The sequence below is a fragment of the Fringilla coelebs genome, assembly GCF_963513975.1.
Source record: "Fringilla coelebs genome assembly, chromosome: 19".
NCBI classification, from domain to species: Eukaryota; Metazoa; Chordata; class Aves; order Passeriformes; family Fringillidae; genus Fringilla; species Fringilla coelebs.
In genome coordinates this window covers 425,761-451,667 of record NC_140045.1, presented here as the reverse complement: position 1 = coordinate 451,667, position 25,907 = coordinate 425,761, and the positions used below count along the sequence as shown (strand labels likewise).

Genomic DNA, 25,907 nt, shown 5'->3' with positions numbered 1-25,907 from the left:
CCTTCGCCTCGGCAGCCGCGTCCTGCCCCGGTGCGCGCCGGGCTCGCAGCGGGCGGAGCTCGCGTCTCCGTTGGTCCTCCCGAGGCAGGGGCGGAGCGCCCGCGGCTCCGGGCTGCGCCGGGCGAGGCGCCGCGGCCGCGCGCAGGCGGAGCGGGGCCGCCCCGCGGGGCCGGCGCGGAAGGAGTTGTTGGCGGTGTGGCGACACGTGCGTGCGGCGGGACCCGGATGGTGAGCGCTGCCGGGGCCGGGCGGGACGGGCCGGGGGCCGCCGGGGCCTGCGCCCCCGTCCCGCCGCGCTCCTCGGCCCTGCCGGCGGGGCCGCCCGCGGGGAGCGGAGCGCCGGGACCGGCCGGGCCGCACATGGCGGCGGCCGGGCCGAGACCGCGCGGCGGCGGCGCTCGGGGTCGCGGGTGGCGGCGGGGGCTTTGCGGTGCCCGCGGCGGCCGAGGGACCCGCCGAGGGGGCCGCGGCGGCGGCCGGCTGCTCTGAGAGCCGGAGCGCAGCGGGAGCGGCCTTGCCGGGCCGGTGCCCCCCGCTCAGCCGCCTCTTTCCGCCCTCTCCGCAGTCGCGGCCGCCGGGCCCGCCGAGCCGGCCGCCCACGGCGATGATCGCGGAGAAGCTGCGGGAGGCGCTGGAGCCGGGGCGGCGGGAGGCGGCGGCGGAGCTGGGCCGGCCGCTGGCCGCCGCCGCCCGCTCCGTGCTGCAGCAGCGCATCGAGTTCGTGCCCGCCCGCCGCGGCCTGGCCGGGCAGCTGGGGCACCTGCGGGACAAGTACGAGCACATCGGGGCCGAGGCCCGAGGCCGCCCCCTCGGCATCACCGGCAGCCTTCCGGAGCGGCCGCAGAACCCCCCGGGTAAGTGGAGAGGGTGAAGGGACACCCCCGCGCTCCTGCCCCGGCTGACCGTCTGTTCCCCGCAGGACACAGCCATGCCCCGCCGAGGGCCGCGGGGGACGGGATCCCCCCGCCGCAGAAGGTGCTCTTCCCAGCCCAGAGCCTCTCCATGAAGTGGGAGCGGGTCCACCGAGTGGGCGCCGGGCTGAGTAACCTGGGGAACACCTGCTTCCTGAACTCGGCGCTGCAATGCCTGACCTACACGCCGCCACTCACCAACTACCTGCTCTCCCGGGAGCATGGACGTACCTGTGAGTGGGGACCCTGGTTCAGGGGGCCCAGAGCGACAAACAGCGTCTGCCTGTGCTGCTCACAGTGCTGTGCTCAGCACCTCTGTGCCTGGGTCTGTGAGGATGCACCTTCCCTGCCCTGCTCCTTTCTGCCTGTTTCTCTGTCAAGATGCTGTTCCTGGGTCCTACTCGGTTTTCCTGGCCATAGCAGTGTTCCCAAGCTTGGCATCTTTGTCCCTGCTGGGTGTAGCCAAGACTAAGATTGGCCCAATGGGGCCTGCTGGCTTCACGGGGGCTCAGCTGGGGGACCCTGAATAGCCCCTGACTGTGGGGAGTGCGAAAGAGCAGTGTGGCAGGCACTGCTGTGAGCTGTCACCTCAGGGAACACACAGCCCCATCCACAGGATTGCCTGTGGGATCTGCCCCTCAGGGCTGAGCTATGGGCTGGTCCTGTGCATACCTGGGACCTGTTTTCTATCAATGTGAGCGCTGTCTGATCTGGGGAGCTGCCCTGGCTGCTCCTGTGATGGGGTGTGCCAGCTGGGATGGCACCGGCTGGTCCCCATGTGGCATCGAGCTCATAGGGAAAGCTGAGCGTGGCTGAGCTCTATTGGAACAGAGATCCCCTGTCCTGCCTCCATCTCTCCTGGGTTTGTCCCCAACATCGTGTTGTCTCTCCTGCTCCAGGTGCCCACGGAAGCTTCTGCATGATGTGCACTATGCAGAACCACACGATTCAGGCTTTTGCCAACAGCGGCAATGCAATAAAGCCACTCTCCATCATCCGAGACCTCAAGAGTAAGGAGTGCTGCCCCCCTCCCCATGATTAATGTGGGGGCAGAGCTGTTGGGATTGGGGCATGTTTTGGCAAACAGCTCCACTGAGATGGCTCATGGGGCCTCGGAGTGCCTGGGGACTTCTTGGGCTGCTGGGGGCTTCCTCTGTGACATGAGTCTGGTGTCTGGTTTGGGTTGAGGGGAATCAGACCCCAGAGTCCTTGCCCCAGGGAAGCCAGGGAGGGATGTCATCTGTTGCAGCACGTGCTGAGTTCTCTCTCTCTTGCAGAGATTTCCCATAACTTGCGTTTCGGCAGGCAGGAGGATGCACACGAGTTCCTGCGTTACACCATTGATGCCATGCAGAAGGCCTGCCTGAATGGCTACACCAAGTATGTGGGGCCTGATGGCCCATCACTGCTCTTTGCTGTTCCCTTGCTGGTCCCCTGCACTCACGGGAGTGGACTGTGGAGTGAACATGTGCCCCAGGTCAGCCTTATTGTGGGGAGGTTCTGACTCCAGGGGCCTCGGGTGTAGGGTCCAGCTCTGTGCCCTGCAGGGACAGGGCTCTGGGCTGTTGTTCACCTTCTGCTGACTCCTCCATCTCAGCATTTTACAGTCCTGCCTCCGAGGCTGCTACAGGCTGGGATCACATCCCACTTGCTGAGGGATACAGACCTACTTGCTAGCTAGCCCCAACTCTGTGGCTGGGCAGCTTCCCCTAGGCCCTTTGTCCTGGGAAGTGCTGCCTCTGCTCTGAGCTCCAACCAGGAGCTTCTGCTTCCTCGAGAGGAAGGTGTGTGTGGAAGCCTGGTGTCACCCCTTAGCTGTGACGCAGGGAGAGGAGTCTGGCAGGGGCTGTGACTTCCCACTGCCCCTGGGGCTCCACAGCCCAGCCACTGGCCAGAACACAGAGAGAGGGGGGCTGTCCTGAGGGTCCGACAGGGCTGGCTGCTGCAGTGTGAGATCTGTGCTGCTGTCTCTCTGTAGGTTGGATCGCCAGACCCAGGCCACAACTCTGGTTCACCAGATCTTCGGTGGTTACCTGCGGTCCCGTGGTGAGTACCAGCAGCCTGGGCCTGGGCCTGGGCAGTAAAACCCTTTGGGAAAACAGCTCACATGTTTAACTTACCCAGAGCTGCAGTCCGTCAGTCCTGCAGCACTTGTGGGGCACCACCCCTGCTGTGGCAACGGGAAAAGCCACTGACTGCGGGTCCCCAGCTCACTGCCCTCAGCCCAAGGAGCTGTGTTCCCAGCTGTCTGGCAGCACCTGCTTCCCCAGCACAGAGTGGATGTGCCAGCCCTCCTCCCTGCAAGGCTGCAGTCCTGGTGCTGACATCCCAGAGCCCAGGCCTGGGCTGGGGGGACACTGCAGCTGCCTGTGCCGTGCTGGGGTGTGACAGGGTGTGCCCATGGCTCTTTTGCAGTGAAATGCTTGGAGTGCAAGACTGTCTCGGATACCTATGACCCCTACTTGGACGTGACCCTGGAGGTTGAGGTACTGCTGCAGGGTTGGGGATGGGGCTTTCTGCTCCTGAGGGGGATGTTCCTGCTCTGAGGCTCCTTAACCCGCAGACAGGTGTTGGCAGGAGGGATGCAGCTCCTGCTGTTGCTCCTCCTTCCCTGTCTCACGGGGCAGTGCCTGTTGCCTGAATGTGAGCCGTGACCCCTCCGTGCAGGCTGGCAGTGCTGTGGGGCAGGCTCAGGACTCTGGGGCAGCCTGCAGCCCTGTGCTGGGTGCTCTCTCCTGGGCCAGCGCCTCTGCAGGGAGTGGGGCCGTGCTGTGGGCAGGCCCTACGTGCCCTGAGCTCCACCCTGTCCTTGCAGCGAGCCGCAAACATCGTGCGGGCCTTGGAGCTGTTTGTGAAGCCAGAGCAGCTGGGTGGGGACAACGCTTACAGATGCAGCATGTGAGTATGGGCTGCTGGGGCATAACGGGGTCCATGGGTGTGCTGTGGGAAGGCTGCCACAATGTGGGAGGCCTTCTGTGCCTGCTGCGTGGCTAAACCATGAGGTGCAGGGCCTGTGATGAAGCCTGCTGCTCCTCAGCTGCCTTGTCTTCAAAGGCATGGCCGTGGGGAGGTGTCTGGAGCAGTGCCTGGTGCCAGCAGCACCATTCCCATCGGGTTTGCCATTGCTGTGTGGCCAGGGCAGGCAGCCATGTGGATGTTGGAACAGCTTGAATAGCCTGAGCTTTCCTGGGCAGGTGCAGGAAGAAAGTGTCAGCCAGCAAACGTTTCACCATCCACCGAGCCTCCAACGTTCTCACCATTTCACTGAAACGCTTTGGCAGTTGCGGCTCTTCAGGTGGAAGGAAAATCACCAAGGTGAGAGCTCAGTGATCCACAGCCAGGGCTGTGTCCTGGCCCGAGCTCCTGCCCCCGAGCAAGGCAGGAGGTGGTCCTGGTGCAGTCCTGAGGCCATTTCCCACTGCTTCCCGGGGGGGGAAGTTGGGTTCATCCCGGCATCTTCCTCGCCACAGCCTCTGCCTGGGGAGAGCGTGTCCCCTCCCTCAAGAGATGGGAGTGGTAGCACAGCAGAGCTGCTCTTGCTCTGGCAAGAAAGCCATGGCAGCTCCTGAAACGTCTTCTTTCCACAGGACGTGGGATACCCTGAGATCTTGGACATCCGGCCCTACATGTCTGAGCCCAAGGGCGATCCCATCACGTATGGACTCTATGCAGTGCTGGTGCACTCTGGGTACAGCTGCAACGCTGGCCACTACTTCTGCTACGTGAAGGTGAGCTTGGCATGCTCCCTGGGGACTCTGTCTGGGCTGGGGCCTGGTGGGTGCTTGTGGGTCCCTTCAGGGTGCAGAAAGGAGGGTGCTTGGCAGGGTGGGTGGTGTGGAGCACTGGACATGGGGCACAGACTGTGCTCCCCTGCAGGAAACATGAAGGTCTGCCCTGACAGCGCTCTCTGGCCTGTTCCTGGGCCATCTGTGGGTTTTGGGGAGAGGAGCTGTGATGATGGGTGCTGTTCCTGCTGCTCTGCAGGCCAGGAGGCTCCCTGGCCAGAGCCTGACCTCGTTCTCCTCAGACACAGCCTGTCCATGTTCTCCTTCCACAGGCCAGCAATGGGCAGTGGTATCGAATGAACGACCACGAGGTCCACCCCAGCAACATCAAGGTGGTTCTCAACCAGCAGGCCTATGTGCTGTTCTACCTGAGGTAAGAGAGCACCCTGTGCCTCCTGGTCCCCTAACCCCCCCAATCTGTGCTGGCCCAGGGTGGGGGGTGGCAGGGAGTGGTCCAGCCCCTTGTCATGGTTTGCTGTAGCACCTCACCTCCTCCAGCCTCTGGCTCCCCTTCCTCGTGTGCCTGCTGCTCACCCACGTCCCCACGGCTGATGTGCTTTGCCTTCCCCAGGCTGGGCAGCCCCAGGAAGAGCTCAGCAGGGCCCATGGCCACGGCTGCCTTCAGCACACCCAGCTGCACTGCAAGTGACTCCAAGCCAATGAAGAAACCTGCCATTAATGGGACCTTGTGTGTGCCACCCATGGGCCCGGTGAGTCCTGAAGGTTGGTGCTCCCAGGAGCTGCTGCTCCACAGGCCCTGGGGGCTGCAGCCAGGCCAGGGGATGGATGAGTGGGAGGGTGTTGTGCAGGGGAAATCCTGATCCTGCTGAACCCAGGGATCCTGGCTGGGCATGGGGAGGGTGGTATCATTGTGTCTGTGGCTCCTTGGCTCTCCTCACTGAACTTCTCTCTTTCTGTCTAGAAACAAGACAAGCTGCTGGGGAAGGGGCTGCCAGGCCCAGGTGATGTTGGAGTCCCTGTCGCCCGCAGCTCTCCTGGGATGGGGTCAAAGCTGACAAATGGAGTTGCTCTGTCAAAGCTACCCTTTCAGACCCCATCATCCAAACTGCCCCACAAAGCCACCCACGAGGCCACAGTGCTGGGCTGTGACACAGGCCAGAGGCCCAAGAAGCCACAGACACCTGGCATGTCCAGAACAGGCTTCCATGCCACCAGCACCATGTGCAGGGCCAAAGCAGGGCTGCCCCCACAGGGCTCAGACAGTGAGAAGCCACCTACCTCATCCAAGCTGCTGAAGCCCAGCCAGGAGCCCAGTGGCTGCGGGGCGATGGCCAGCACCCTGAAGAAGAATTCCTGGGGCAGCACAGTAGGGCAGCTGGCCAAGGAGACCCACAGGGCCAAGAGCAGTTCCAACAGCTTCTGCACCTCTCAGGGAAGGGACTCTGGCACCCACCTCCTTGCTGGCCCTGGCACCAAGCCGGCTGTCCCTAAAGACTCTGACCTGGCTGCCCCCAGAAGCTCTGGGACAGCCCCTGTGAAACCCTCCCCGCTGGGCAGCACCACGGCACCACTGCTGGCCAGGAAACCAGAGCTCTCAGCCAAAAAGGTGAGTCTGAGCTTCTGCCCAGAGACTCCAGCTGACACCTTGTGCCTTCTGAACAGGTTATGTAGGCTCCTGCTGACAGGGGTGGGTGGGCAGAGCCCCCCAGCTCCAAACCCAGGCTGTGGTGGCTGCTCCCCCCTCTCTGGGTCGGGCTGTGGGAGCAGGCCTTGCTGTTGTCCACATCCCGGAGTGATGCAGGGGATGGCTCCTGCCCCCTTGCCTGGGACAGAGGGGTGACTGTGCCAGTCCCTGCAGGGGGGACCTTAGCACCTCCTTGGTGTCACCTGTCCCCTGGGGCCAGTGGCATGGGGTGATGCCACAGCAGGAAGATGTGGGGGTGCCTCCTCCACAGGCAGTGAGTGGGCTCAGGAGGGTGCACTGGGGTTCCAGGTCTTTAATTTTCTCTCCTTCCTTTTTTCCTTTGTTCTTCTAACTGAACACACTTCTGATTCTCCCACCCCCCACTTCCCTGCCCCTGTCTGTGTCTGTTCTCCTCCCCTTTCTCTGGGCTCCCCTTTTTCTCTTGGCTCATGGAAATCTTGGTGTTAGACCGCCAAGTTTTTATCTATGTCAATAACTGCAGGGCAAACCCTCTCAGAAGGTGAGCATGAGTGACCACCAAGCACAGTCCCAGCCCTCAGCCACCACCCATCCTGACTCCACTCCTGGGCCTCTGGGCAAGTCCAGGTAAGCAGTGCCATTGCTCCCAGGCTCCCACATGGCAGGAAGGTCAGTGACAGCCCTGGATGCTCCACGGGGTATCTGTGTAGCCCTGCAGCCAGCTTCTCTGTTCTCCAGGGCTGGCAGGGCTTGCTCCAGGTCTGAGAAGAGCTGACTTCAGCAGGGAGGGAGCTTTGCAGGTCCTGACCCTGTACTAATGTCCCATGGGATCAGGAGGCACCAGCCTGGTCTAGATCTTGCTCTGGGTGTCCCTTGTAGCCTTCAGCACCAGCATGTGCTGCAGCAGCACCCACTCTTTCCTGGTCTGCTGTGGGACCTGTGAGTGCTTGCAGAGCAGCATCTGATTCCCATTTTGTGGACAAGATGGCAGCTGCTGGGTGTTGTGCTTCTGCACCTCAGGGGAGGGAGGAAGACTGAGGCTTCCAGGCTTTCGGATCATCCTCTTTTCCCGTCCTTCAGCCTGTCCTCATCTGCTCTTGATCTTCCCAGTCCTGAAAAGTCAGCCTCCAGCTTCGTGCTCAACTTGCCTGCTCAGCACCCAGCCTCACTGCTGACCCGTGGTTGCACTGCCCACACTTCACACCACCTTCTTTCTGGCAGCAGGGAGACGGGGTCTGGCCAGGAGGAGCCAGAGGGTCCCTTCAAAAAGAAGCGAAGGAAGAGGAAACATCGTAGCACGGACAGGAGCCCCTGTGCTGTGGCTATGAAGGATGAGGATGAAGTCTCCAGTCCTCCCAAGAAGGAGAGAGTTGTTTCTCCAGAGGGCTTCAAGGACAAAGACTCCAGGCTCCCCAAGAAGGAGAGCATTGCCTCTCAGAAGGACTTCATTGATAATGACTCCAGGCCCCCCAAGAAAAAAATTGTCTCTCCAGGGGACTTTGTGTCTGTCATGGGTAAGGAGGTGGCACACAAGAGTCTCGGCCATGGTCTGGTCTGTCAGGACATGAAGAATGGGCCCAAGCAACATGTGCCAGAGCCCAGTATGGGCCTGGGCATGGAGCCAGCCTCACCCCTCAAGAGGAAGAAGAAGAAAAAGAAGAATAGGAGCAAAGACAGGCCTTTGAAGAAGACAGAAGAGTGCAGCTCTGGGATGCTGTCTTCAGACAGGTGAGGGACAAGGGGCATGTGAGGGCCTGAGGCCAGGTTCCCTGAGTTGGGGGCTTCTCATCTTTGTGCAGGTGGGATGCACCTCAGCATGCATCCAGCTGACCACCTGGTGTCTGTGGGTGGGTTCATCTCTCCTGGGAGCAGTGCAGCTGTCTCTGTGCCCTGTTGCTCTCTGGGAAGCTCAGACTCTCCTGCTCTGGTCTGGCTGGTGTGAGCTGACCCTGCTGCCTTCCCCAGCTCCAGGACAGCTGAGCCAGAGCCCTGTAGGACACATCAGAGCGTGGAGGCTGGAGAGCACAAGCACCACAAACGCAAGAGGATGGAAAGCCTCAGCAGCCTGGCTGCCAGCACTGTCCCTGCCACCACTGCCACCACCCCAGGTGTGACCCTGTGCCCTGTCTGGTGCCTGGCAAGGGCAAGCCAGTGACTTGTCTGCCCAGGAACCCCCTTGGAGCACTGCTGTGCCATCCCCAGTGTTGCTGGTCCCACAGCTGCCTGGCAGCGCCTGTGTCCTGGAGGGGGAAGTGGGGACAGGCCCCTTGATTGACCCCCAGGACAGGCACTTGTGTGCCCAGACACCCTCAGCCATGAGGACTTTGTCCAAATGGTGTTTCCTGGGATTGGATCCCTTTGGAGAGGGAGGGACATGGTAGCTGTCCTTTCTCCCCCTGGCTCATCCTCACCCTGCCTCTTTCTGCAGTGGCAGCACATCCCAGTGACAGCCAGACTGGGGATGAGAGACCCTCCGTGGCTGCCCTGAGCCCTGCGGCCAGCAGCTGGGCTGGCACAGCCCCTGAGGGCCAGGAGTCCAGTGTGGTAGACAAGCTGCTCCAGAATTCCTTGGACAAGGCTTACGGCAAACAAGGTAATCCTGGCTCACCTGGGTGGGCAACAGCTGTGCAGCCCCCCTGCCCTAAGCGCTGGGTGGGGGCAGAGCCCCTCAGCTCTGCAGGGCCTGAGCTCCCCGACCCCAGCGCAGGCAGGGGCTGCTCTTGGAAGCAGGCAGGTGCACCCGGGCGTGGGGCTGGCGCGGGGTGGGCAGCAAGGGGCTCCAGCCTCGGGCTCGGGGCAGGGCCTGGTGCAGCTGGGTGCAGCAGGGCACAGGCTGGTCCTTCTGCTGACTTCACTGCTCTGCAGTCTTGACCTGGCAGGGTGAGATTTCGGCCGTGAGCCAGGATGCCATTCGGGACACAGCACTGGCCCAAAGCAAGACCGTCATTGACGAGTGGGACCAGGAGTTCGACAGAGGAAAGGTGGGTGCTGGGCTGGGGGAGGTGGGAGGAGGCTGGGGCCTCTGCACTCTGACCTGAGCACTCTCCTACCTCTGCACAGGTAAAGAAAATGAAGAAGATGAAGCAGGAGCGGAGGAGAGACTCAAATCCGTTCCAGAAGTTGCAGAACAAGCGCAACTTCTGGTTGATGTCACATCCTGCCAAGATGGCCAGCCTGGGCCACCGGCTGTCAGGTGAGTGAGCCAGGGGGCACAGCACAGTGAGCCTGGGGGCTGTCGGGTGGCAGCCTGGTGGGGGCTGACACTGCTCTTTGCCTCGCAGGTTGAGATCTGCGTCCCCGCCTGCTCAGGGAGCAGTCCCGGGTCAAGGACCGAGGGCAGCACTGTCCTGGGAGCTGTCGGTGGAGCACACTCAGAGGGGAGGGAATACAGCTGCAGCCCTGGGGTTGTGCCTTTTCCTTCGGGGAGCTGCTTTCCAGCTGCAGAGGAGCCCGCCACCTCTGCCTTGCCTCCAGCCTGCCCCGGCCGGGCTCCTGGTCAGCTTCTCCGTGCCTCTTCCCCTCCTGCCCCAGCCCGCACCTGCGGGGGCTCCTGGCAAGTGCCTCAAGCCCGTCCCTGCTGCTCCGTGCTGCTGTGCCTCCCCTTGCCCGCGTTACCGACCCTCACTCCATGACGCCCCATCCCCTGCACGAGCTGCATGGAGAGCGTCCCCCGGCCCCGTGTCGGCCCGGTCCCGCGCTGGCGCGGGGGCACCGGGGGGATCCCTGCGGGGCCGGAGCGCTGCCGCCGGGGCTACGGGCATTGAAGGACGGAACTGAATAAATCCCGGTCTTTGTCATTCGGCCATGGTCGGCTGTGATCGCGAGGGGCGAGCGGCGGGAGGGGGCACCGGCACCGGGAGGGGGCACCGGGACGGGCGGCAGGGGGCGGGGTCTGCCAGGCTCCGCCCCGCCGGGTCACGTGGTGCCGGCCGTGGCGGCTGCGGCGCGCTCGTCACGCGGGCGGGGCCGGAGCGGCGGCGGCGGGATGGAGGAGGAGGAGGGCGGCGGCTGCGGTCAGTACGGGCCGGGGGCGGGCGGGGGGCTCTGGGACACCCACCTGGCCGGGGCGAGGCGCCGGGGTAGTCCGTAGTCCCCGCTGGGCGGCGGCGACTCTACCGGGCGGGGCGCGCTTGGGCCGGGCCGCTCCCAGGTGCAGGACCGGGGGCGGTGGCTCCGGCACGGGCGGGGATTCGGTGGCGGCGGGACGTGCGCCCGCAAGTGACAGAGCGGCCTTGGCGGCATCGTGCGGGCGGCGGCGGAGGAAGCGCCGGGCGGAACTGGCACCTGGTGCCCGCCGGCAGCGCGGGGGGCGGGCGCGCCGCGGGGCCGCCCTCCCGAGGCCCGCGGAGCTCCGTGGCCCGCTGCCCGCACCCCTTCCGTCGGCCGCTCGCACTTTGCACCGGTGCTCCCCCGGCACTGCCGAGCCCGGCCCCGCAGAGCTCGGGGCAGGTTGGCCGCGATGGCGCCTGCTGAATGTCACAGCCCCCGGTTCGGGAGCTCCCGGCGTGTGCCCGGACCCGCTCCCAGGGCGGACCGCGGTAGCTCAGCGGTTGCAGGGTCTCCCCTCTCATGCCCCTGCATTCCCCTCCCGCTTCCTTTTACCCTCCGTGCCCGCAGAGCGTTCCTTCCTCCCGGTGCTGAGGACGGGACTGGGCAGGGAGACCCTGCCTGTGCCTGGTCTCTCCCAGGCAGGTGCCCGTGTGTCGGCAGGTGGTTTTCCTTGGGCAAGGACTTTGCTGCGGGGAGACTGGAGTCTGGGTGAGGTCTGGGGCCATGGCCCCAGTGCTGGAGCCGTGCTGGTGACCATTCTTCCTGGAAGCAGCTGGTGCCAGCGAAGTGCCACTGCCGGCAGTGCTGGTTCATGGCCGGTTTCCTGCCCAGCTGTGCGACACGGCCGATTAGGAGCTGCTGTTCCACCCCAGAAGTGACAGAGCTGGGCTGCGAGGACTTCACTGTGTAAGATAAGGAAGGTGCCGGCGGCTGCGGCCTGGCTCGGGTGTTGTCAGATACAACCCATTAGCAGGAGAGCGCTGTGGGGAGTGGTTCTGCCAGCAGCCTCTCAGTCTTCCCGGAATCACCTGGAGGACATCCCGGGTCATCTCTCAGCATTAGAAATGTCCCGCTCATCCTGCCGCGGGAGACGCAGGGAGTGCACAGCCTCCTCCAGCCCCTGCCACTGTTCCTGTGCTGGGGGCAGCACAGCCCACAGCTGCCCTGAAGCCCTTAAGCCGAGTTGGTTTAGCCAAGGACATTCTGCGAGGCTGTAGCATGGTGGGAGCTGACGGGGAGTCTCTTTCTGGTGGGATTGTGCTGACGCCAGTGTCTGCCCCACGGCTCACGGCCTCTCTTCAGCCGTCTGCCTAGGCAGAGAGCAAATCCCAGGGTGAGCAGCTGGCAGCACAGATGTGTGCTCCCCCTGCTCCTGCCGGGGCGTGGGGCTGCACTCCCACCCCCTTCCCAGCATCTCCCCGTGGGGAGAGCAGCGAGACTGAACCCATCCCGGAGCAGAACTGACCGAGAGCAGTGGTGTGGCTCAAACGCTGCTGGACTGTGAGGAAGAGGTGTCCTGCCGGGGAACCATCCTGGCTGCTCCTGCCTTGCTGAGCTGCAGCACCGGTGAGAGGATGTGGGGAGCACGGTGCTGTCCTGGCACTGTGTCCTGAGCTGGGCCCCATCGCGGCTCAGGCTGGCCCCAGGGAGAGGGGGATTGGGCAGTGCTGGTAATCCCGCAGCACCCAAGGGATTACTGCTCACTCTGGCCTGGGGATTAAGGGATTTCTCTAAGCAGGGTTGATGCAGCCTCCAGCAAAGCAGCTTGTGCCAGGGGGGCCATGCTGTCTGGGGCAGGGTGGGCTGTGCAAGGTGTGGGGGATTCCCAAAGGAGGCTGCCAGCTCTGCAACAGGCTGGCTGAGGGGCTTCTCACACAGGTAGTCCCTGCCCTCCTCACCACCAGCCTGCAAAGTCCTGTTTTGCCAGAGGGTGCTGGCAGCCCTTTGGTACAGGCTTGGCTGTCCCATGCTGGGACCACGGCATGTCCCTGGGCACCAGGGAACACTGCTGGGGGAGCTGCTGCTGATGCCCCAGCCCTTCCCTTGCACAGTGTGGGGTCAGCCTGGGCAAATTGCTGGGCCCAGCTTGGGGAGCCGCTCTTGTACAGAGCTCAGGAATGGACTCCCAAGTCAGGGGAAGAAAGATAGTGCTGGAGTAGCACCAGCTTGGAGAGCAGAGCCAGGGACTTGGGCAGAGGCAGTTGTGCAGTTCCTTTCCTGAGGTGTTTGGAGCAGAGAACAATGAGCCCTGCTGCTGACACCTGCAGTCATGTCAGGGCTGTAGCTATGGTTTGTAAACACCCCACCTTACCTGGACAGGGTGCAAGGACCCAGCCAGACATCCAGGTCACCCTGTGTGGGAGATGCCACCTGGCCCTGCCTCATCCAGTCACAGCACCCACGTGCCTGTGCCACACTGGGGTTTCTCCAGATGCCAGTCCAGAGCCAGGCAGGCGCTTGTACAGCACGTGCCCAGCTCAGCCTCCCCTGTGCCCCCGGCTCCCTTTGCTTGCCCTTTTGCCTTCTGGTGATGTGGCAACCACTGCTCTGGCCCCTGGGAAAGGGGAAGTGGTGTTGAAAGCAGAAGGTCAGTCACATCAGCAGTGAGGGCCTGGCTGCCCTCGCAGCCCTGTCAGCCGCCCTTCTCCACTCTCTCCTCCTCTCTGCAGTCACACTGCTCCTCGGATCAGGGACTGCTCCTGCCTGCCAGGGTGCCCTTCCCCACTGCCCGCCCCGTCTGGGCTTCTGCCTGCCCTGCTCAAGTTACTCCTGGCTCAGCGATCCCCGTGGATGCAGGGGCGGGTGAGCGGAGCTGTCGAGCTGCTCCTGCCCTGACAGGCCCTGGGGTTTGTTACTCATGGCCATGCTCTGTGCTCAAGATCGCTCTTGCTTTGAGGAAAGGAGCTGTCAGTCCGGTTGGGTTTGCTCAGTGCCTGTGGGGTGGGAGGCTGGGAGGGTGTGAGAGTCTGTCCGAAATATCCGAAATATATTGTGCATTTCCCCAGCTCCACAGCTGTCCCCCAGCCTGGGATCCCGGGGCATGACCCCCGGCTCCTGCTGCAGGAGCCCCCCACACACCAGGGCCACAGCAGAGTGGGCAGTACCTCTGGGGCATGACCAGAGCTGTCTGCTCGTGCTGGCACGCAGGGTTGGCTGAGCCTGTCGGCTGGGTCAGGGCTGGGGCTCGGGCCCTGCAGCCCAGGAGCGGGGGCCGTGCTGGCACCCCCACGCTCGCACCGCCGCGCTTCTCTGGGTGCACCTTCCTTCATGCGGCGCTCGTTGCTATGCGACCGCCGGCTCCTGATGCTTAATGCTCTAATACGGAGGGATAAAACCTCTCTAAAAATACCCCGCTGCCGGCCCCCCGCGGGGGCAAGGGGGCTGCCGGGGGGCAGGCAGCCCGGGCAGGGGGGCTGCTGGGAAGTTCCGAAACTCCTCGTCCTCCAAGTGGCTTTGAGGCGCCCACTGTGGCTCCGGCGGTGGCACGGGCTGGTGTGCCGGTGCGGCGGGGATTGGCTGGGGCTGGCGCGTGGGCTCCTGCGGCTGGAGCTCCCCTAGCAGAGCCAGAGCCAGCTCCAGACAGAGCCGGGACCGCTCCGGCTCCCCTGCTCGCGCCCTGCCCCAGGCACCGGGGAGCTCCCCTGGGCACTGGCTACCTGCCTTGTACCGGGGAGCCCGCTGCTCGACCACGCGCACCTGTCTGGCCTCTGTGTGCTCCTGCCTGACCTCTGCCTGTCCCTGCCTTGCCCTCCCGGAGCTGGTGGCATCCTGCGTGGGACCCCCGCAGCATGGGGACGGTCAGCGAGCTCTGCGCCTCCAGTTTCCAGGCGTTCCTCTGCCCCTCGGTGGCTGCCAAGGCAGGTAGGCACTGCGTGCCCCCTCCCCTCCGTGCCGCGGGGTTCCCATCCCCCAGCAGACACGGCGGGGCCCATGGCTCCGGCTCCATATGGCTCTGGCTCCATATGGCTCCTGCTGAAAGCAGCACAGAGTGTCCTCACCGTCTCACTGCCTCCTTCCTCTGCCGGCCTTCCCAAGCTCGGGCCTCTGAAAGCAGCGGGCCCATTGCCTGGCATTGCCCTGTCTGGAGCTGGTGCCGTGCTGGCACGGGGGTGTTGGGGAGCCAGCAGTGGTGGCTGGGAGGTCACAGGCAGCACAGGATGGCCGTGGCAAGTCCTGCCCCAGCCCCTCTACCCTGCCCTGCCCCAGAGCATGTGTGAGTTCTTGGTCGCCCTCATCACAACAAGTGCCGGTGGCTACAGAGGGCAGGGTGGCACTCTCCAAAGGGAATTCTGTGTGGGAAAGCCCAGCTCCTGCCACGCTGAAGGGTGTGCTGAAGGTCAGCCTCCTCTGTGACCTGCTGCTGTCTGCTGGCTCGTGCCCAGCTGTGGGACTGGGGAGCTGTGCAGTGGGGTAGGGGGTTGCGGGACCCCCTTGGCCCCTGTGGCTGAGCTGGGCTCTGCTTCTCTCGAGGCCTGGCACCATAAGCAGTGCTGGGAGCAGGTGAGGTGCCTGCCTGGCTGCTTTCCTTGCACATGCACAGTGTCTGTAGACATGGCAGAGCTAGTGCTCACCCAGCCATGCTGGAGGTTGGGGGTCTGTGCATGGGAATGTTGGAGCCTTGGGCTACCAGGAGCGAGGTAGTGGCTGTGGACGGGGTTCCTTGGTGGGCTCTGGGTCAGGGAAGCAGGGTTAATTGGGTGTTGGGCAGGGCTGCACAAAAGTAGGAGTGTGTCCTGAGCACAGGGTCCAGCTGCCCAGGAGGGCCTGTCCCCAAACCTCCCTCCTGATGCACCTCAGCTGTCGGTGGGGAAGGACGGGGCTGACGCAACCCAGGGCGTGCACATGGTGAAAACAGGATGTGGTGTGAGGAGACAAGCAGGATGTTTCTGGGGGCCCCACGGGACCCCACCAAGGGGTGGGGGTGGTGGCACCCGCAGCAGCACGCAGAGACCCTGGGCTCACCCCCATGGCCTGCCTGACCCCGGGGCTGTTGCCCCTCTGGTGTGGCACAGCATGGGCCAGCAGCAGGGCTGGCTCTGTGGTGGCTCAGGGGGCCGAAGGACACCCCGAGGCTTCTCAATCCCACCCTCCCCTTACTCCATAGCTGGCATTCTGGGTGCCGTGTCTCCATCTCGTGCTGCTGAGCAGGATTTAGCTGAGTCAAGGCAGCCGAAGCTATTGCAGCCTCTCCAGGGGATGGACAGGGACAGGGGACAGGGACGTGCTGGGCTCGCTCCCGCTGCAGGCACGGCCCCACAGCACACAGGGGTCCTGTGCAGAGCAGTGGGGTCCCTACAGACACCCCATAGCACGGGGGCAGGACGGTGGGGAGCAACATCCCCTGGGGGCTGGCATGGCTCCTAGTCCTTCTCGTGCTTCCAGTTCTTGTCCCAGCCAGCTGTGGGAGATGCCGTGGAGCCTGTGGAGGGCAGCGGGCACCAGCGGTCACCGCGGCCAGCACAGGGCCTGGACCTGCAGTGGAGAGGTCTGGCAGAGCCGGGGGAGCTGCAGGGCTGGGGGTCTGCTGGGCTGCCCAGCTGCTGGAGGGGAAGGGAGGGGAGCCCGGCGCTGCGCAGTGAGCTCAAGATGTGCCGGGTCGGGTGTCCTGGCAGGCTCCGAGGAAGGAAGGGCTGGGCCGGGCCAGCCCAGGGCCTGCCTGGCTGGGACCCCGGCACAGGCCGGCCCCCGGCCCTGAGCCAGGGAGCCGGAGCAGCCCTGGCGCCCATTTCCCACCCAGCCGGGAGCACAGGAGTTAAGGTGCTGGCGGCTGTGGCTCATGGCGGCAGGAACAGGGTGGTGCTGGTGCTGGTGCTGGCTCCTGGCGAGGCCGGGATGACGCCCGAGAGGCCGCCGAGCTCATTGGTACGGGGGCCCTGAGTCACCGCGGAAGCACCGAGGCTGCCGGTGTCCGCACCCGGCACGGCAGCTCGGGCACGGCAGCTCGGGCACGGCCGGCGGGGCCGGGGAGGGCCCTGGCACCATGGTGCTCAAGGCAGAGGGCAACGGTGAGCCGGGCCGGGGCGCGGGGGGCCGGGCGGGGGTGGCCGTGGCTCCGTGTGTGCCCCGCTGCCCTCGGGCGGCGCTGGGGCAGAGGGCGAGGCCGGCAGGGCCCCGTGCGGCGGGGCCGTGGCTGCGGAGGGGATGCAGTTGCTGCCCGGAGCCCCGTGGACAGATCCTGCTGCTCCTGGGCAGGCTCCTGCCGGGGGAACCCCCGCCTTCCTGTGCTGGTGGGGAGGCCCGGCCGTGCTGGGATCCTGCAGTCTGGTGGGTCCCTGTGCGACTTCTGTGCCAGTGTTTGTTCCAGCCTCCCGTCCCCGGCACGGCTCTGCCTGCGGCCAGGCTCGCTGGGGCTCTCCAGGGCGGTTGCTGTGCAGAGCCAGGGAAGGGTTAATGCCGCCTTCCTTCCCCAGAAAAGCTCCTGCGTCTGGGGTTTCTCTTCCTCTGGCTGCTGCTGACATGGCTGGGCTGCTTGTCACGAGTTCTCAGCCTCCGCCGGGGAGGGACCTTCCGGGGCTCTGGAGCAGCCCTGCCGTCCTGTCCTGCTGCCCTGCAGCCTCTCATCTGCCCCACGCCTGTCCCGGGGCTGCCACGGCCCCGGCTGGAGCCCCTGTCCTCTCCCAGGTGGGCAGGAAGAGGCATTGCTGAGGGCTTGCCTGAGGCCTGGCATGAATTTGGCTTTTCCTGCGGCCGGGCTGGGGATCTGGTGGCTGGACAAGAGGGTCCTGCAGCTGGGCAGGAGGGTCCTGTGGCACAGGCAGCAGCCCAGGGATTTGGGGGTTTCTGTGTCTGGTGAGCGGGTGTGACACAGCTCATCCCTCCCGCTGCGAGCCTGGGCTTGCTGGGCGCCCTGGGGCCTGGCAGTGGGGGCTGGTGCCGGTGGGAATGGTGAGAATGGCGCTGGGGCATGCTGAAGGTGCTGGGATGCATCGACACAGCTCTGGTACTGTAAGTAACTTTTAACCTGGTGCCACCAGCCGACCTGTCTGGCTCGGGCTTCCCGACATGGGAGACCGAAAGTATTGGGAAGTGTTGGCGTGTCTGAGGGACGGTTTCGCAAGCCGAGGCGCCTCAGCCTTGGCAACAGGGGGCTGTGAAGGAGGAAGCTGATCAGACCCAGGGCAGAGCCGGGGAAGTGCTGAGCTCAGAGATTCAGGGTGCAGGGTCACCCAGGGAGCTCCCACTGAGGCAGTGCAGGCAGAATCGTTGCACAGCTGAGGATAGTGCTGGTCCAAAGGCACACGGTGTCTTTGGGCCCTGGCGAGGGGCAGTGACTGCGCTGGGGACACTGGTGAGTCCGGGCTGGTGGCAGTGGTGGCTGTGTACGTGGTGGCACGTGGGACCTCAGCAGGTCAGGGGAGGATGGTGACAGCTCTACAGATGCCTGTTCCCAGCACCCCATGGCGGGAGGTGGGGGTGACACAAGAGCTGAGCTGACAGATCCTGCTGTCACCTCCCTTGGGGACAATGCTGTGGGGGGAAGGTGTTTTGGTGTCCTTGCGAGTCACCTTGGTGCAACACACAGAACCAGCTGGCAGAGGTGGGAGACATGAGCATAGTAGGAGGGCTGGGAGCACTCTTGAAGGAGCCAATGACCTTGGGGACTGGAGGGAACAGGAATGGGATACCTTGTCACCTTGAAGCAAGGAGGTCACATGCTAAGGAGCACTAGGAATGCTCCTGAAGCAAGGGGGACCATGTGGTGGCCCTGGGTGATGGTGTTGGGGAGGGGGTATCTGGCTCCCCAGAGTGACAGGAAGGTGTAGATGTCGTGGTGTGCAGGTCAGGTCTGTCTGGAGGGTGCACCAGCTCCAGGCTCTGCCCCAGAATAATGAATCCACTGTAGAGGGAGCTGCAAGGTGGGCAGGAGCTGGTTGATGTTTGGGGCTGACCTGGTGCAGCAGAACAACCTGCAGGGCTGCAGGTCGGTGTGGAGCCTGTGCTGCAGGGCGCAGCAGAGCTGCCCGGCCATGGGGAGCAGAATGGGCACCCACAGCAGCCTGGCTGAGGCAGAGCAGAGGGAAAAGGGGGCCAGCTGGGCTGGCAGAAGCAGTGCTGGAGGTGATGCGGGGGCCCGTGTTGGTTCTAACTCTGCAGCTGCCACAGTCTGAAGGAGCAGATGCCCTTGCCCTCAAATTCCTTTCATGCCATTGGTGCCACTTGGCCTCTGTGGGGGGCTGGGGACACTGCTCGCCAGCCCAGCTCCTCCTGCCACCCAGCACCTCCACGTCCTGCCTCCACCCATGCCCACAGCTGTTGGCTGGGAGCAGAGGCTGTGCCAGGAGCCTGGCAGGCCTGATTGCCAGGAACACACGTGCTGACCTGATCGTGTCTCTGCTCAGTGCCCAGTGACCTGACCCCAGAGGAGTGCCAGGAGCTGGAGAACATCCGCCGCCGAAAGCAGGAGCTGCTGGCTGACATACAGGTACGATGCCCAGGGACCCACACACTCCCCCTGTCCCAGGGACAGCAGCCTGGCTGGAAGGGTCCCTGGACCCCCATCCAGCTGCCCCACAGCTCTTCCTCCGAGGGGCTCTGGGGACAGGGTCCCAGCTGGGATGTGGTCCCAGGTGGCAGCCAGCTGTCCCTGCCCTGCCAAAGCAGCCATGCCTTTTCCTGTCCCCACCAGTGCTCCAGGCTGTGCAGTTGTGCCAGTCTGTGCCAGCCCCTGCCTGGCACGGGCAGGGACCATGTATCTGGGCCAGGCCACTGCCCTGGCAAGTGTCTGTGAGGTCGGGGCTCATCTGGGACACTGTCAGTTGTGTCCCTGATTAAGGCAGCAGAGGCTAATTACTGCCATATGCTGGGCATGATCTGAAGGGATTAGGGGTAATTTTGTTAACCTCTGAATCTCTTCCTTCCTGCATGCTGGGAGCATGGCAGTGCTGCAGGGATTAGCAGTGGGGGGCAGCCAGCCCCACTGCCGGTGCCCTCTGAGCTGGTTCAGCCCCTGGGCAGCGCTTGGGCGTGGAGGGGAGAAGGAGGGGCTGTGGGGGGAGTGGGGCTGTCTCCAGGATTGGGGGCTGGAGGGTTTGTGGGGGAGGCTTCTCCTTGTCTCATTGCCCCCTCTCCCCACAGCGTCTGAAGGATGAGATAGCAGAAGTGACGAATGAGATCGAGAACCTGGGCTCCACGGAGGAGAGGTGAGTCCCAGCTCCATGGAGCCCCCTCGGGCTGCGCAGGAGCCTCGGGCAGCTGAGCCCTGGCCCACGAGTGCTGCTGTGAGCCGCTTTCCCAGGCACTCTGAGCTCCTGGGAGCAGGATTCCAGGATGATCTGCTGCTCCCAGGTCTATTTTTCTAAGCCCCAGCCCCTCTGTCTGGCCACAGCCACTGGCGAGCTTTGTTATTCTGAGCTGGTGCAGTCAGTGCCAGCCGGGATCAGGGGGCCCAGTGGGAGCTGACTCCCAGCATCATTCCCAGTTACCCACTGGGGCATGAAGGCTGTCCCCTTCTGCCAGCCCCACTGCTCTCCCCAGAGCCCTGCCACAGCCAGCTTGCCCAAGCCTGCCTGTGTCTGGGTGATCTGACAGGTGCTGTGCCTGCACCCCCTCTGCTCAGGGTGACCCCAAGGACATGGGGTGGCAGCTCCACTCTGTTCTGGGGCCTGGCAGGCCAAGAGCAGCCCCGGGCCATGGTGTGGGGCAGACACAGAGCAGCGTGTTGCCTTTGTCCTCCATGGGTCCAGCGTCCCCTCGGTCCAGGCTGACCCTCCCCACAGTGCACTGCCCCAGGGGCTGCACAGAGGCAGTGGGGCCCTGCCGAGTGCTCAGAGCTGCTTCATGCCTTGCAGGAAAAACATGCAGAGGAACAAGCAGGTGGCCATGGGCAGGAAGAAGTTCAACATGGATCCCAAGAAGGTACTGTGGGATGGGGAGCAGGGCTGGTTACCCGCCTCTGGGTGTGTGCACAGCTCTACCACCTCCTAGTCCAGGTTGCTGGGGCTGGGGCAGAGCCAGCAGCCAGGGCAGGGGCTGGCAGGGGCAGCCACAGACCCCCAAGCACCTCTCTCGCACCCCTCCAGGGCATCCAGTTCTTGATTGAGAATGACCTGCTGAAGAACACGTGTGAGGACATTGCACAGTTCCTGTACAAGGGAGAGGGCCTCAACAAGACAGCCATCGGCGACTACCTGGGCGAGAGGTGCACTGGGCTCGGGTTTCCTGGGGGGGCTCCTGCCGCCTGAGAGATGGGACACTGCAGCTCTGAGCTCACGGGGCAGCTCACTGGGGGTACCCGGGGTGCTGGGGGTATTCGGTTCATGGCTGGCTCTTGCAAGTGGGTGATTCGTGCAGACCAGACCAGGGATCAAGCAGGGGATAGCTGCAGCTTTCCCCCATGCATGAGTAGACTCTGTAGAAGGGCAGGGACAGTGGAGCCACTTAGCAGTCACAGGATTGCTGATCATGCATCCCTCGTGCTCTGGCTTCGTTCCCACAGGGATGAGTTTAACATCCAAGTCCTGCATGCCTTTGTGGAGCTGCATGAATTCACTGACCTCAACCTTGTGCAGGCCCTGCGGTGAGTAAGGGGCTGGGAGCTGAGCGTGGCCCACGGAGGGTGCTGGGGACCCCCCCAGATCAGCAGCACAGCTCGCTCTCCACAGGCAGTTCCTGTGGAGCTTCCGGCTGCCAGGGGAGGCACAGAAGATTGACCGGATGATGGAGGCCTTTGCCCAGCGGTACTGCCAGTGCAACCCCGGTGTCTTCCAGTCCACAGGTAAGCACCTGTCCCACATGGTGTGCCTGGTGTCATCCTGCCCCACAGCTGACTTTCCCCTCTGCCCCTGCAGACACCTGCTACGTGCTGTCCTTTGCCATCATCATGCTGAACACGAGCCTGCACAATCCCAACGTGAAGGACAAGCCCACGGCAGAGCGATTCATCGCCATGAACCGCGGCATCAATGACGGGGGGGACCTGCCTGAGGAGCTGCTCCAGGTGAGGGCCAGGGCCAGGCTGCAAAGCTGGCCCAGAGCAGGGCCCACCACGGGGCTGCAGGGCAAAGCAGATCTGATTCCATGTCATTGTACCAGAATCTGTATGAGAGCATCAAGAATGAGCCCTTCAAAATCCCCGAGGATGACGGCAATGACCTCACCCACACCTTCTTCAACCCCGACCGGGAGGGCTGGCTCCTGAAGCTCGGTGAGTGCCAGCAGCAAGGGAGGGCAGGCTGTCGCCAGGGTGCAGTGCCCCTGGGCTTCCCACACGTCTCCTGCTGGCCTGGCTCTTCAGAGCGTGAGGAGGCTACAGAGGCAGGCACAGCCTTCCTGGGAAAGGCAGCTGTACATCCAGCCCTCCATCTTCCCTTGGCTGGGCAGCAGGAGCAGACTCAGAGCTGATGAGGCCCTGCAGAGCGGCTGGGTGGGTGTCCTGGGGGATTCTGCCTCTAGGCTGGGCAAGCCCCTGGGGCACCTGGGAGCTGGTACCAGGGTTTGGTGTCAGAGCACAGAGACCTCGAGGCCCTTCAGGTCACCGAGTCACAGCAGGATGTGGAGCAGGCCCCCGGGAGCAAGCGGCGAGCTGCCCCAGGCTGCGTGCGTCCCCCTCCATACCACAGACGAGCCCCTGCCTCACCTTCCCACAGCATTACCACCTCGCATCCCGGCTCCACATGCAGGCAGCATGCATGGCATCCCTGCTGCACCGCCCGGCTCCACAGCCGGAGCCTCCGCGCCCTGGCTCCTGTGGCTTCTCTTCTTGGCACCTCTGGGGAATCCTCTGCCCGGGTTTAGCAGGGGGAATGGGTGTTGGCAGGATCGGGGTCCGGTGGGGCGTTTCCCCAGGGTTCGGCCTGGGGTCAGAACTCCTGATACGTGGCCAGCCCCTTGGGAGGGGAGAGCGAGAGCTGCCTGCTCCCTGCCCGGGGTGGGGGGACACAGCACAGCGCCAGGCTCTCCTGTCCCTGACCAGAGGGACCCTGCGCACCCAGGTTCAGGTTGTCACCACCAGTGGGGTGGAGGAGAGGCAGCAGAGTGGCTGTGGACCCCAACTGTCTTGGGGGCAGGGAAGGACCCTGCTGGTCAGCCAGGGGGTGGAGGGAGCCAGGCCCTGTCCCCAGCAGCCAAGGAGCCCCATCCCACAGAGCCACAGTGAGCCAGGGCAGTCAAGCCCCCACAGCCCTGCCGCTGGCCCAACCCCTCACAGCTTCCCTGCTGCAGCCCGGCCCCACTGACCCGCAGGGCAAGGGGGGGCTTTGGGGTTCCTCTTTTTATTTTTTTTCCTTTTTTTTTTTTAATTTTCTTTTCTCCCTCATTTATATGTTTCCATGATTTTGGCTCTTCCTTTCCTTGCCCCCAACTCCAGGAGGTACGTACCCCTTTCCCTGCTCTGCTCACACTGCTGGGGCTTCGTTTCCTTTGCGTTTTTAATTGCTGGTGATGAGTCTCATTGCTGCTGCTCTTGCTGCTAACCCCACACACCCAGGGACCTCGCCTGCTGCAAGACAGCCCCTCTCCACCTCCAGGCAGGGACGTGGGGTGCCAGCCCTGCCCATGCCACATCTTCCCCAAGGCCTGTGGCCTGCTCTGCCACCCTGGGGGAGGATGGGGCCGTGGTGGCACCTTGCCACCCGCCCAGCTGTGCACCACCATGTCCACAGACAGCTCAGCCTGGCCAGTGGGTCCTTGCCTCCGGTGACACAAGGGATGGGGACAGGTTTGGGGTCTCCCCAGGAGAGGCCCCAGCCTGTGCACGGGCGGTTAGGGCATACCAAGTGGCTGGAGCTGGATGGGATCTGTCTGCGTGGTGCCCTGTGCTCAGGGCTCACAGCAGTCCCCATGAGGCACCAGCACTGCTCCAATGCCTGCACCCCAAGGTCGGGGAGCATTGGTGCTGGCCCTCAGAACTGCTCTGGGGCAGGGACAGGGGTGGGCTGCCAGCTGGCACAGGGCAGCAGGGGCCACAGGGCCTTCCTGGCAGGGGAAGGAGATGAGCAAGAGCCCCAGTGTACACCGTGGCTTCTGGTGTCCCTGCCAGATCCAGCCTTCAAGGGTGGGTGCTCGTCCTGCATTCAGCACTGCTGCAATGGCTGCACTGGAGGGGAGCTGGGCCCGGGTGGGGGGAGCAGGGCAGCCTCTCCCGCTGTGCTGGCAGCTGTGGAGCTCGGCCGTGGCCTTGGGTCTGCCTTGCCCGGGGTCCAGGACGAGCGGGACCGTGGTCAGTGTGGACAGAAAGTCCCCGTGTGCTCCCGGGGAGCTGCCTGGCCGCAGTTTGCTCTAGCTGTGCTGAAGCTGTGTTTGGGTGGGAGCGGTCCCGCCCTCGCCTCCATCCTCATCCGTGCGCTTCCTGCTCGGGTGGGTGCGGTGTGCGCTGCCTGCTGCTGCTGCCCGCCGCTGCCTGCCTCTGCTTGGCTCTGTGTGTCCGCCGGGGCTGCGCTGCTGGAGCCCGTGTGCCCGGCCCGCTCGGCAGGGCTGTGCCCGACTGGCCCTCTCTGCTCCCAGGAGGCAGGGTGAAGACGTGGAAGCGGCGCTGGTTCATCCTGACCGACAACTGCCTTTACTACTTCGAGTACACAACGGTGAGTGGGCTCCTGCAGGGTGAGCTGGGCTGGGGCAGGGAAGGGGCTGCACTGGGGGTGTCCCGCCCCACAGCTAAACTTCTCCTTGGCTGCACCAGGATAAGGAGCCCCGTGGCATCATCCCCCTGGAGAACCTGAGCATCCGTGAGGTGGAGGACTCAAAGAAGCCCGTGAGTGCTGTGGCAGTGTCTTCTGGGGTTTGGGGGCAGCTTCGACTTGGGCAGGAAAAGCTGGGAGTTGTTGCAGCACCCTGAGGTGTCTACAGGAGGGGCAGGGGGTCCCAGAACAGTCATTGCCTTCATCAAAGTGGGGCTGGTCACCACAGGGGCACATGCAGGGCCAGGGGGTGACAATCACAGTGTGTCTGTCCCTCTCTGCCATGCTGGGGTGGCTGTGCCAGGGTGTGTGGCTTTGCTTTGTCCCTCCCAGTCTGGGGTCCCCTTTGGAAATGGGGGCTGTGTCTGAGCGATCTCTCCCTCCCAGAACTGCTTTGAGCTCTACATCCCTGACAACAAGGACCAGGTGATCAAGGCCTGCAAGACAGAGGCAGACGGGCGTGTGGTGGAGGGGAACCACACCGTGTATCGCATCTCTGCCCCCACGCCTGAGGAGAAGGAGGAGTGGATCAAGTGCATCAAGTGAGTGCTTGGAGGAGCATGTGGAGGCAGGGCACTGGGCAGGGGCGCAGCAGGGACCTGCCTGCTGTCCTCAAGGGGACAGTGCTTCCCAGGGCATCCTGCAGGGGACGGGCTAAGAAAGCTTCCCCAGGGATATAAAGGGACCTGCCCAGGGCCAGGCCAGGCGGGTGGCACCCATCACTGCAGCAGCCTGGCCTGACCCAGCCCTTGTTCCCCTGCCAGGGCAGCCATCAGCCGGGACCCCTTCTACGAGATGCTGGCTGCCAGGAAGAAGAAGGTCTCCTCCACCAAGAGGCACTAGCAGCCAGACTGGCCCTGCAAGGCCAGCCCAAGTGTTCCCCTGTCACGGGGGCATGTGGGGTGGGGGCCACGCTGCACGCTGGCCCTTGAGGCCCAGGGCCCAGCTTCAGCTTAGCCATTTCCTAACTGTGGGGGGAGGGAAGGGGCACTGACATCTCAGTGACTCTGGCCCCCCATCACTGCCTCATCACCTGACAGCGTCCTCACAGGCTCAGGTTGGAACACAGCACCCCTGGGAGCCCTGGCCTCAGCACCACGGGCACCCTCCCTGCCTCTGACCCCTAGCAAGCCTGCAGCCTCATGGCTCTGGGTCCCCCCAGCACCCGTCTTCAGATGCTCTTGGGGTGGCAGGAGGGCGAGCAGCTGTTGGTGAGCAGCTGGCGGTTTTGGGGTGCCACAGGTGCTGGGGTGCAGGCGGTCAGCCCCAGGGGGCCCTGCAGGGATACAGCTCCTGGCCCTCGTTGTAGCGGGCCTGGGTCTGTCCTGGGCGTCCCCACGCTGCTGCCTTGGACCCTCCCAGCCACCCCCTGCACTGGAATGGTCCCCAGACACAGGAGGGACGAAGGGCAGGGACTCTGGTGATGAGCAGTGGTGCCACGCAGGGCGGGATGTGCCCTCACCCAGCTGTGGGAGCACTCGGTGGCATTGCCCCAGCGCATCCTTGTGCCGTGGCCTTGTGCCAGGGTGGCGTGGTGCCGTGGTGGAGCCTGCCCTCGGGATGGCTGCTGCTGGGGGTCTGGCTGGGTGGGGGCTGTGGCCCCACCTCTCTGCCTCACAATCGCCTGTGTCTTGTCCTGTCCCCATCCCCACGCACGGTCTGGAGGCGCCTGGATCAGTATTAGTCTATTTATCAGAGGTGTAAATACTCCTGTATAGTTTTCTCCTTGTAGATTATTTTGTATGTGGGTGGTTCAGTGCAGAGGCCTCACAGGAGTGGGGCGGGTGGGCAGGATTTTTTATTCTAACCTTTTTTTTTTTTTTTTTTAATTTGCCATGGCCTTGTAAACTAGTGCTGAAGATCAGCAACAAATAAATACTTGCACCACGCTTCCCTTGGCCTACTGTACTCTGTGCAGCTTGGG

General features: G+C 63.9%; 2 protein-coding genes across 6 annotated transcripts; both read left to right on the top strand.

Annotated features, from left to right (window-relative positions):
* Positions 1 to 113: 113 nt before the first annotated feature.
* On the top strand, positions 114 to 10,117 carry USP36 (ubiquitin specific peptidase 36). Of its 3 annotated transcripts, none has more exons than XM_084218356.1 (20): positions 114 to 228; positions 566 to 854; positions 920 to 1,144; positions 1,811 to 1,921; positions 2,189 to 2,291; positions 2,890 to 2,957; positions 3,327 to 3,397; positions 3,727 to 3,809; positions 4,106 to 4,226; positions 4,499 to 4,639; positions 4,969 to 5,069; positions 5,268 to 5,406; positions 5,619 to 6,263; positions 6,844 to 6,947; positions 7,542 to 8,048; positions 8,286 to 8,428; positions 8,749 to 8,913; positions 9,186 to 9,301; positions 9,381 to 9,513; positions 9,602 to 10,117. In XM_084218356.1, the coding sequence occupies exons 1-20, from the start codon at positions 226 to 228 to the stop codon at positions 9,604 to 9,606; spliced, it is 3,273 nt and encodes a 1,090-aa protein (XP_084074482.1). In that variant the 5' UTR covers positions 114 to 225; the 3' UTR covers positions 9,607 to 10,117. The 3 variants fall into 3 exon arrangements, with proteins under 3 accessions (XP_084074482.1, XP_084074481.1, XP_084074480.1); XM_084218355.1 differs by having other exon boundaries at positions 7,431 to 8,048; XM_084218354.1 differs by having other exon boundaries at positions 7,401 to 8,048.
* A 119-nt stretch (positions 10,118 to 10,236) lies between these two features.
* On the top strand, positions 10,237 to 25,876 carry CYTH1 (cytohesin 1). 3 transcript variants are annotated; one of them, XM_084218409.1, is made up of 13 exons: positions 10,237 to 10,333; positions 18,710 to 18,792; positions 19,446 to 19,510; positions 20,159 to 20,225; positions 20,390 to 20,508; positions 20,806 to 20,886; positions 20,972 to 21,084; positions 21,158 to 21,306; positions 21,402 to 21,514; positions 23,809 to 23,887; positions 23,986 to 24,057; positions 24,371 to 24,525; positions 24,748 to 25,876. In XM_084218409.1, exons 1-13 carry the CDS (start codon positions 10,306 to 10,308, stop codon positions 24,824 to 24,826), a joined length of 1,203 nt encoding a protein of 400 aa, XP_084074535.1. In that variant the 5' UTR covers positions 10,237 to 10,305; the 3' UTR covers positions 24,827 to 25,876. The 3 variants fall into 3 exon arrangements, with proteins under 3 accessions (XP_084074535.1, XP_084074534.1, XP_084074536.1); XM_084218408.1 differs by lacking the exon at positions 10,237 to 10,333 and adding an exon at positions 13,479 to 14,231 and having other exon boundaries at positions 21,402 to 21,513; positions 23,811 to 23,887; XM_084218410.1 differs by lacking the exon at positions 10,237 to 10,333 and adding an exon at positions 16,259 to 16,375.
* The last annotated feature ends 31 nt before the right edge of the window (positions 25,877 to 25,907 follow it).